The sequence below is a fragment of the Thermobia domestica genome, chromosome 2 (assembly GCF_964235325.1).
Source record: "Thermobia domestica chromosome 2, izTheDome1.hap1.1, whole genome shotgun sequence".
Taxonomy (NCBI): Eukaryota; Metazoa; Arthropoda; class Insecta; order Zygentoma; family Lepismatidae; genus Thermobia; species Thermobia domestica.
Window position 1 is genome coordinate 108,319,929 of NC_137455.1, and position 11,840 is coordinate 108,331,768.

Consider the following 11,840-nt stretch of genomic DNA (forward strand, 5'->3'; position numbering starts at 1 on the left):
TATGTATAAATCAATAAAAAAAAGTAATGGTATTTATTTAACATTCAGTGCAAAACAGAAATTAAGAAAATGTTACAAAGGTTTATAATGCACCAAAATAAATCATTTCTTGTCCTACGCTTGATATATGCTTTTAAAAGACGAACATGAATAAAATAATTATCAACACAGCTAGGATTTATACATAAATACAGCTTTGACAAAGAGTGACTGCGATTTATTGGGCTATTTGTCCCTGTAACTATAAGGGCAATACCCGACCAAAATAGCACGTTAAAAATTCAAAATTAAACTTTTAAAACAGTGTGGTTCGAATTCGCTAAAAAAAAGATATTAAAACTGAAAAACAATAAATATTATATTATATAGAAAAAGACGATTAAAATATGTAACAAGGAAATACGTAATTGAAAAATATCAATATAAATAACACATAACAAAAAATCTAATCAGAAAACAAAGCGTGTTAGCTATTCCAACTTCACAAACAGAAACGAGAATACCGTCACTAAAGACTTCATTATATTCCAGAACCTTACTAAAATTATCATACATTCTTAAACGTTCTCTGAGGTTTAAGTATTCTGGGCATTCTACGTACAAGAACATGCCGAATACCCAGCACCATTCTTTTTGAATAACCCTATATGAACAAAAGTGTCGATGCGCCATATAAAAAAGAAATACTTGCTTAATCGATACCAGCTATACCCACTTCCGTTCTCTCTTAAAGCTTAGAAACTTAAAGTGAAGAAGGTATTACTCAAGTAGTATAATACGTAATTTCAATTATAAAAATTAGCAGTGAAATAAAAAGCCCTAATGATAACAAAATAAAGGAACCAACAATATCGTATAACGATAGTGGGCGTAGTCTTCCATTAATATCATCATCCTTCCATTTCAGAGGTTTCAAGTACTCTTTAGGCTGTAGTTCGTCACCTATTCTCCTTACCAAATGATCAACTATTCCAGAATCACGAAGTGCGCCTAGAAAGTTATTGAAAGTCTGGATGAGAGGCGAATGTTTTTCAAACAAGAATCCAAGATGGAATTTCATTATACTCTCTTTCATCATATACAAATGTTCAAGAGCAGAGTTATCAAGGAGAAACGCGACATTACTCATTCTCCCAGAAGAAAATTTTTCACCCACTAGTGCTATGGTTCCAGTATTGGCTGCCCTATTATAATCTTCTATGTTATCATAAAGTACACATTTTCTACTCAACGCTTTAATACTTGAGTCTGTAGATTCTTCGAAGAAATTTATCCAGTTCACTAGTACAGATGCCCATTGAATTCCTGATTCATGGAACTGTTCCAAATTTTCAATTGGATGCTCGTACGAGGGAACAGTCAAGTGCGACATAATATTACAGTTGTAGGCTGTTATGAGCAACATTGATGTTAGAAAACTCCATTGCAATAAATGTTGAACCACAAACGCTTTTGTAGCTGGCAAAGATATACCTGCGACCAAACCGAAAGAATTTAAAAGCGAGTAGCTGTATTCCAAGTACGGAATCTTCACGGAAAGTAGACGATGCACAACCTTGGAGAATAAGTAAAATATTACTGAAGAACATATCACAAATCCTACAATGCTCCACCAAACAGTTTCTTCTAGAGGTGAGAGAATCGACCACAAATCAGTAATTCGTTTCGGTTTCGGTGTTAAGAAGTTTATTCCAGTTTGCAAATATGGTACACTAACGTCAGAATATTTATACCGTAAACTGCTGATAAATAATGCTGGTATTGTAGCTTGATATTGTCTGGTAAATAATTTTTCAATATAAGGAGGAAGAGTGTCATTATTTGATGTGTCTTTACTAAGATCTCCTAAAGTTATGTCCCATGTAAAGTTGTATCTTCTTGAAAATTCCATCATTATTTCATAGTCGAAACCATCGTAATAACCGTCTCTTACTATTGTGTATGGTTCATAATTGTACAGAAGTAGTTTAAAGTGTCCTCCACTTAGGACCATTGTTTTTCTTGTAGTGGTATTTTTTCATGAACTTCACAACTATACCTGTAATAAAGAACAATACATCATTATTTATTGTATTCTTGTTTTATAAAGCAAACCTGAAAACGAAACAAGTTCATAAATTAAAATAAATATGTTTGTTTTATGGGTGTACTGGTAAGCTCATATATTCAGTGTTTCTTTCACCCATACTTTCATCGGTGTTGAACAACTTCCCCTGGAACTAAGATTACATAACACTATTGTACAGGACAGCCCAGAACAGCCATCTCACATTTTGATTTTCCCAATTTCCGCACCTTTCTCTTTCTGGAACAACGCCTGCATAATGTGTCGATTAATGGCGGCTCTTGAGAGAAGTCACATGACTAACTAACTACCTCTATGGTCTATGGAACCCGGAGATTCAATGCCACGTTCACAAAAGCTCTCCACTGACTTCTATCCTTAGCTAACTGCATCCAGTTTCTACTTTTATTCCAATCTCTGCGAGATCCATCTTAATATTGTCCTCCCATCTGCGCCTAAGTCTTCCTAATGATCGTTTTCCGATTGGTCTTCCAGTCAAGACTTTGAAAGCGTTTCTACTTTCTTCCATTCTAGCTACATGACCTGCCCACCTAAGCCTCCTAGACTTGACGACCCTAATAATCTTGGGTAAACCGTATAAATTATGTAGTTCCTCGTTATGAAGTTTCCGCCATTCCCCATTCTCGTTCCTCTTGGGTCCGAATATTCATCTCAGGATCTTGTTTTCAAATACTTTCAGTCTATGTTCTTCCCTCAGAGTAAGCGACCATGTTTCGCAACCATACAGAACAACAGGCATGATTATCGTTTCGTATATTATAAGCTTCAAATTCTTCGACAGAATTCGCAATGACAAGAGATTTTGAACCGAATAGTAACACGAATTACCTGCTTAATTAAAATTTTATCACGACAAGCTAAGAGAATTGTTACACACGTCATCGCTAACAAGTTTTATACACTAATTGAAACATATTTTTTGAGTTTCTAACCCGTAATTTGTAGCAATAAAATGCTACTGTTTTAAATCAATGTGACTTACCTCAAGAACTGCATCTTTTTGCGAATTATTGTCCCAGCCTCTTTTCATTCTAACACATCACTCAATAAGTTAGTAGGATGATATACACATGTCGCCACTATTCACAAATCCATATGATGTTTAGAAAGTACTCAGCTTCAAATTATAAGTGTCGCAATTTCACAACAATTTGATTTAGTTCAGAAGTTATAGTGGTTTTAGTGAAGCAACTTTTCTAATTTTCAAAACAATGAAAACATCTGATTTTTTATGTTGATAAAGTATTGCTTTTTATTGGGAAAAATACCGCTCAAGCAAAGCAATGGCCTGACAAGTGTTATTCGGACTCTTCCCCTTTGAGACAAATGGTACAGAGGTGGTTTGCTAATTTAAACGAGGCGCACAAACATTGATGATGCCCTGATGCCGAATCTGATCACCCAAATTCGACAGTTGTTCCAGAAGTCAACAGAATAGTTTTGGCCGATCTTAAAGTAAAGTTGTGTGAGATATCTGACACCTTAAAGATACCAGAAGGAAGTGTGTTCACCATTCTGCATGAACATTTGTTTATGAGAAAGCTCTATTCGAAATGGGAATTGCGTTTGCTCATAGTCGATCAAAAACAACCCGTTGACGATTCAGAGCACTGTTTAGAGCTGCTTCAGTGCATTAAAAAGGATTTTGTTTATGCAGTATGTGATAATGGATGAAGCGTAGATCCATTACTACACTCCAGAGTCAAGTCGGCAATCAACTGAGTGGAGAGCAACCGCCGAAAGCCGCCCAAGGCTATCAAAAACAAGGTTTTTGCCTCTATATTTGATGTGTACGATATTTTATTAATCGATTACCTTCAGAAAGAAAGAACCATCAATAGTGAATATTATTTGTGGTTATTGGTGCGTCTGAAGGAAGAAATTCGAAAAAAACGACATAAAAGAAGAAGAAGAAAGTGCTCTTTCACCAAGACAATGCACTGAGTCACAAGTCGATCGCAACAATGGCAAAGTTGCACGAATTTTATTTGAATTGCTTCCCCCATCCACCGTACTCTCAGGATCTGGTTCCCAACGACTAATACCTGTTTGCAGACCTAAAAGGAATGCTCTAGGAAAAGAGGTTTAACTACACTGAAAAAGTGATTGCCGAAACTGATGCCTATTTTGTGACCAAAGATAAATCGTTCTACGAAAAAGGCATCGACATGTTACAGAAGCTTTAGAATGAATGTATCACTCTTGAAGGAGACTGTATTGATGAATAAAGTCGAATTTTGCCTAAAAGTTGTTGTTTTATTAGTCATTCTAAGAACTTGTTGAGCGACGTGTTATCTAATCTCTTGAGTTCAAGGTGAGAAGTTGTTGTAATTCAATCTCCTTCCAATATTCCTCTGGGGTTCACCCAGCTGCTTTAGAATGAACATCGTCGACAATCTAGGGAAGTAAAGGTACTAGAGAAAAGTGTTGAATACATAATTTTCGAAGTGTGGAATAGTCATGTCCGTCTGGAGAACTAATATTATTTATGTACTCATCTTTAATACTAATAAAGTTTTCAGCTGTACAAATCTCTCGATTACACTAATAGGCACGTTCGGTAACTGGTGTGACATCAATTCAGACAGGATTTGTATATACAATTTTTCCCCTTTGTCGAATTGATGTCAGACGATGAAGTAGCACAAATTCTTTCATGGGCGCTACATCTTCCTGAAATGCATTTGATGCGTTCGTAAGACCACTTTTAGACGCAAACAACAGCTTTAATTTTCTTGTTTCCTGAACATAATTCTGTATTTTTTCAAAAGTTTCTTCTCAAAACTAAATACATTCAACCGATAATCATTACATCAATAAGTAGCAGTGTCACGTGCACACTACGTGAAGAAGTTTGGTGTGTTTGGCGTGATATTTTCTCCATATTACGAGGGCAGTCCAGAAAGTAAAGAATGATTAAGCATCGCGCGTGGCGTTCAGCTCCTCCTTTCACCTCAGTGTGAGCCGAGTTTCAATGCTGTGCGGCCACACTACTTGTGTTTGCATTGCAGCTTTTCAAAATAGCGGCGCTAATCGAAAATTCCTCCAAATTGTGAAGTACGGAGTGTCTTTCGTTTTCTGAACTCGAAAAAGTTAAGCATATTTAAATGTATACGCAAATATAGAATGTTTATGGTGATACTGGAATGAGCGAGTTATCAGTGAGGAAATTATGCATTATTTTTAATCAAAGAAGGACCAGCGTGCATGATGAAGAACGGAGTGGGAAGCCATCACTTGTTACGGAAGAATTGAATCTTTATTCATCTTTCTTACAGCCCTGATTTGGCACCAAGTGATTTTCACTTATTCCCGAAACTTAAGGATTTTTTGGGTGGAAAGCATTTCGAAAACGATGAAGAATTTAAGCAAGCAGTGACAGTTTGGCTCGATCAAATCTTTGACGGCAGATGAGTAAAACATCAGCATTGAAAAACTGGTCCCACGGTTTAATAAGTGTCTTGACAACTATGGTGATTACATAGAAAAGTAGAGTAAGGTCCTGTGGCTTTGTAAAAGTCTTGTACTGATATCTCTAGTTTTTATTTAACCATGCCACAACGTTCTTTACTTTCTAAACGACCCTCGTAAAAACCAGAAGTTATAGATTTATATTATTTCTGGTTTTAGTAGAAAGATTGGAGTGGAAATAGAATATATTCTTGGGACGCTTAATTGATTCAGAAAAAAAAAACACTTCTCGCTATCTATTACCGTTTATACTCTATAGTGATCAGTGATAAACCGGAAGTGATTGATTATTGCCACTTCCGGCTTGAATGTCACCTTCACCAATGAACTCGATTCCTAACTTTTCACCCTGTACACCTTCGCTAAAATTGATGGTGATCCATTAAGTAGGTTTTGATTTTTTTTTATTATTTCCCGAACGGACACACGGACAGACAGTGTAAAATATCGAGAAGTTTGGTAGACGAAACTCGTTAATGCTTAGAACAAATTCTTGTATCTTGAAGGCATCTTCACATTTGCACTCTACTGTCTATTCTATACGGTAGATAGCAGAATCCTTTGTGAGTAATGAAAAGTAATGTTTTTATGCCAAATTTGCTGTTATTTTCACAAGTTACAACACACTCAACGGTGTCTGTGAACAAAAAACTTCAGATCCTAATTGAAAGTGACTATGTTACTCTTAATCTCTTGAACCACCCGACTGATCTCGACCAAATTTTTGATGTAGATGCAATTCTGACCTGGGAGTGTTTTTAGCTATTCATTTTGATGGTAGAACTTAGGGTTAGGGAAGGAGGGGAATTATAAAAAAATAAATAAAACTTAATAATTCTTCAACCAAACCACCAATCTCGATCAAATATTCAACATAGATAACGTTCGTGCCTGGGATGGATTTTACCATTTCACTTTGACGGAATAACGTAGGGGTTGGGGAGAAGGAGAGATATACAAAAAAATCAATAAATCTATCTAATATAAATAAAATAAAGAAATGAAATGAAATGAAATGAAATGAAATGAAATCTTTGAGTTTTACGTCCCACGGTTATGCCGGTTAGGCTAAAGGAGACGGTGATGATGAGTAATGAATGAAATGGTGGAATGAAGAAAGTGGGAGGAAACGGGGGAACCCCGAGAAAACCTACGCACACGGTGTTTGTCCACCACAAAGTTCACTTGGCGGGGGCTGGGATGGAACCCGGAACCCCAAGCACCAGAGGTGAACGCTCTACCACTGAGCCACCGCGGCCCCCTAAATAAAGTAAAGAGTTTGTGTGTCTGTCTGTCTGTGTGCGGTCTGAGGACCAGACAAGTGGACCGAGAGTTAACAAATTTTGGTCAGGGGTACCTTGGCCTAGCCCCAGATCAAAACGAAGCGTTTTTTTTTTCAAATTTCGAACCAGGGGGGACGTTTACCGGAACCGGCTTGGGAACCAGACAAATTGACCGAGAGTTACCAAATTTTAGTCACGAATACCTTGGTCCAGGCTCCAGACCAGAGTTAAACGTTTTTGTCAAAATTCGAACCAGGGGTCTCAGGGGGGGCGTTTACCGGGACATGTAAAAAGTAGTAGAAAATGACCGATATTAGTGTTGAATTCATAGTTTTCGCGGTCGCTGAAATCAATGGTGAAACTCCGATCGCATTAACTTCCAAATTCACGCTATTCGGCTCCGGGCCGGGGGTCACCAGGGGCGGGGGTGAGATACCGAGACATATAAAAGTAATCCAAAATGACCGATATTAGTGACAAATCCATAGTTTTCGCGGTCGCAGAAATCAATGGTGACACTTGCATTAGCGATGACTTGCAAATTCAGTTACAATTGTATGCGGGTCGGGAGTCAGCGGAAGGAAGGGGGGGAGACCGAGACATGTAAAAAATAGCCCAAGATGACCGATATTAGTATCAAATCCATAGTTTTTCGCAGTCGTTGAGATCAATGATGATACTCCCACAGGCGTTGACTGCGAAGCATGGTTATATTCAACTAGTATAAAAATAAAACTGACCATGTTTGTGAGTTAATAACTCTTGAACCACCCGATCGAACTCAATCAAATTTTCAACATAGATGAAGTTCAAACCTGGGAAGTTTTTTTTATTATTTCATTTTGATGGTAGAACTTAGGGAAGGAGAGGGGTTAATATATGAAAACGAATAAAACTTGTAACTCTTGAACCACCCGACCGTTATCGATCAAACTTTCAACATAGACAAGGTTCGGACTTGGGATGTTTTCTTCATTTTACTTTGACGGCACAATGTAAGGAAGGGGAATGGTGACATATATGTAAATAAATAAATAAATAAATAAAAATAAAAGTGATTGTCTTTGTGTTTTCATCACGCTTAAACCACCGAACCAATCTTAATCAAAGTATCAACATAGATGAGGTTCGGACCAGAAGTGGTTTTTATCATATCCCTTTGACGTTAGAACTTAGGGTAGAAGAAGGGGAGGGGAGAGATACATAAAAAGAAATAAAAGCTTAATAACTCTTGAACCATCTAACCGATCTCGATCAAATTTTCAACATAGATGACGTTCGAGCCTGGAAAGTTTTGTTAATATTTTCCCTTTGACGGTAGAACCTAGGGGAGGGGGAGATTAATATATAAAAATAAATAGAACTTAACTCTTGAACCATCCAACCGATCTCGATCAAATTTTCAACATATTTGACATTCGGGCCTGGGATAAATTTTATCATGCCGTGCAACCCAACATGGGGAGGGAAGGATATATAAAAGTCACCGAAAATGGCCAATATCAAAGAGCGCTTTAGTAATAGTAAAAACGGAACATATTAGATCCTATTATTTTTGCTTACTTTAACCCAGGAAAATCGGGGTGCGTCTTAGATTCGAGGACGTCTTAAATTCGAGAAATTCTTAATTAAAGATATTAACGTGTTATTAAAACTACTTTGCTAGCCATAAATATTTTTAATTTTGTATGTCCTGCTCTTGCGCAGAACGTGCGGGTTTGCTAGTGTTATCGTTATTGCATTATCTATCTGAAAGAAAGATGAAAATTCTTACGCTTACTATATTATGAACAATTAATAAAACTTAATAATGACAGTGATAAATACTTACTTGGATTTATTTGTGATTTTTTTTCGAAGTACAAGATAAACGTTTTAAGTTTTATCAAAGTGACGAATAACTAATACAAAATACAGAATATACGTTATCAATTTTCAACTCAGAAAATGGCGGAGTTGAGTTCACACTGCCTCACTTCCAAGAGAGCTGAAACATCGAATCACACTAGCAGCTCCTACTGAAAGATAATGAGTCAAGAGATCAACCTCATGCATAATATTGGTAGGGAGTTTTGTAAAAACTAAGAAAAGTTACAAGAAAGGGGTTTTTTATTGCAAGTTGTCAAATCAGATGGTAGTATTGAAAAAAACAAAGTCTTTGTAAACATGTTTTATATGTTTGTAAATGTATTTTAAATTGTATATAAAAATCAATTACTTTCCTCAAGTGTTATTTCTTTCATCTCTTCATGGAGATATTGATTGTAGCTTCGTTTACAGAAAAATAGTTTCTTTTGTGAGTATTGTCAGTAATGAGAAGAAATATAAGAAAATCAAGGAAAAGCGCAAATTGAATAACTTGTGATAAGGCTTAAGAAGACATAAGTGCTTATGTTTAAGGCTGATAAAAATAATGCATAATTTAGTATGTGGCTCCTGACACCATCGTGTTCAACCACGTGATCCTTTCATGATATTTATGTTTGCAACCTTCTATTTCTCAGACAATAGTTTCACTGCTTTGAAACAAACTTGACTTGAATGTTATTAGGTAGCGTGAAAAGTTTGAATGAAACCAGTTAAGGGTGTGAGCTGAAATGTCTCAAAAATAATGTTCTGAGAAGTAACACAGAGACCTTACACTGTATCAGTATCATTATAATTTCTAAAACCACTTTAGTTAAACCATTTTGGAGCTATAATAAATGAATAAATAAATAATAACCACAACAGCTTTTCGTACTTATGACAACTAACACCTTTGAATTGCCGTGTTTTTCTACTGATGTTTATTAAGAAACTTTTTCTGTAGCTTCATCTTGCTTGGTTCGTTCAAGTTCAGCACTCTTTTTTAGTACCGAAGCTATACGAGATGTGGACCTACAGTTTAAGGAGGAATTCGAACCATTGAAAATGCTTTCAAATTTTCAAGGTTCTCGTATCAGATACCGAACCCGTACACTGAAGGAACGCATGCTAGTCACTAGACAAATGTTTAAGGGGCTATTCACATACACAGTCACCCACCGACATTTTAGCCCCAACAAAATTCTCTGCAATGTATTTTGAATGAGTAGATGCACACATAGCTGCCTGCAATTGTGTCGAGAACCAACAGTGATCAACACTCACATATATCATTGAGTAGAAGAAAATTTTGTATTCATGAGAGGGTAAGTATGAGCTAAGAAGGAAGGAAATCAATGTGGTCGGATCTGAGAATTTCCGTACATAATAAGTTAAAGTTGGATTTTTATAGATATTTAACCTTGGTATTATTGATAATGGACTTGCACACATTGAAAAAATCTTATTTTCTTTAATTTAACCAAACTAACTTATCGTTCAAAAAAAAATGTTGGGTAATTTTAGTCAGAAGATATATAGTATCTACATATGTAACAGAATCTTAGTAAATGAATCATCCGGAAGGGATTGTTTGATTTATTAAAATTTCGGTTTCCCAGGTTTAGAATTAGAAATTACTTATACCATAGAAAAACGACTTATACCATATCATAGAATTTTCAATGGAACATTGATTTATGATATATGAAAAAAATCGTTAGCGTCTTTTTCGAGAAAATCATTTTTTTTTAAATTTTCATTATTCAATAAACTATCCTTATTTTTGGGGTAAGAAGATAAGTCAAAAAACGCTCAAGAGAATCTCATAAAACTCATAAATTTTGTCTCGATACGTTGAACTGAGTAGTTTCTAGGTGAGTAAACATCTCTATATGGAACAGACAAACAGGCATCCAAAAATAGATTTTTCGGCATGTAGTGGCCATGAAACCTGTAAATAAGCTGAAATCTCGAATTCGATTTGTTTTCACGATCACAATGCTTTTTCTCTCTTATCATAGATCGAAAGTGAAAAACGGGGAAATGTTTCTTACTTCTTATAGTTACATGAAGTTAATACTTTTACATTAGATAAGTTTCTTGTCTTAGTTTATAGGATAAGGTTGTAATTTTTACCAATGTAATCTTCCTCATAAGCTGCCACCAGTGGCGGATCTAGAAGGTAAAAACTGGGGGGGAGCAGTCATAACCCTAACTATGAAGGTATATCATTAGTTTACCATAAACTTTCAAAAATATGTAAATAATAGGTTCAATTATTTTTATCACTCTAAAAACTGGGAGGGCCTAGAACCCCCCCGGTCCCGGGCTAGATCCGCCACTGGCTGCCACTGTACTAGAGAGAAATTGATCCAATTACCACATGCAGTATTTTCAATATTTTTTATTCTCCATATGCAAATCTTAACTTCATGAAAGATTCGAAAAACCAATCCTTCACGCGTATATATACGAGTATATATATATATATATATATATATATATATATATATATATATATATATATATATATATATATATATATATATATATATATATAATGTAATTACGCTTAGGAGAGAAACATTATACAACGTTCTTACAGAACTTGGAATACAGAGAAAGCTAATTAGATTAATTAAGATATGTTTAAATGAATCCCAAAGTAAAGTCCGGGTAGGAAAATTTTTGCCCACGAGCTTTCACGTCGAAAATGGCCTGAAACAAGGAGATGCGTTGTCGCCATTATTATTTAACTTCGTTCTGGAATACTCTATAAGGAAAATCAAAGATAGCAACCAGGGCCTAGAATTGAACGGTATTTACCAGGTTATGGCATATGCTAATGATGTAAATTTAATAGGGGATGATAGGAGAACAATAGAAAGAAATGCACAGATCTTATTAAACGCTTGCACGTACATGGGTTTCGAAGTAAATGCAGAGAAAACTAAATATATGGAAGTGCGTCGGGACCGGAATACAGCAAATTATGGATGCGTTAAAATATTAAATAATACTTTTGATAAAGTGGATACTTTCGAATATCTAGGATCAATATTAACATAGGAAAATCATATTCACGAAGAAATTAAATGTCGACTAAAAGCAGGGAATTCGTGTTATTATTCGGTTCAAAATCTCTTGTCGTC

General features: G+C 35.7%; 1 protein-coding gene across 1 annotated transcript; it reads right to left on the reverse strand.

Moving 5' to 3' along the window:
• Positions 1-763: 763 nt before the first annotated feature.
• LOC145679128 (glutamate receptor ionotropic, delta-1-like) lies at positions 764-1,993 on the reverse strand. Its single transcript, XM_081749721.1, has one exon. It carries the CDS (start codon positions 1,991-1,993, stop codon positions 764-766), a length of 1,230 nt encoding a protein of 409 aa, XP_081605847.1.
• Positions 1,994-11,840: the final 9,847 nt, after the last annotated feature.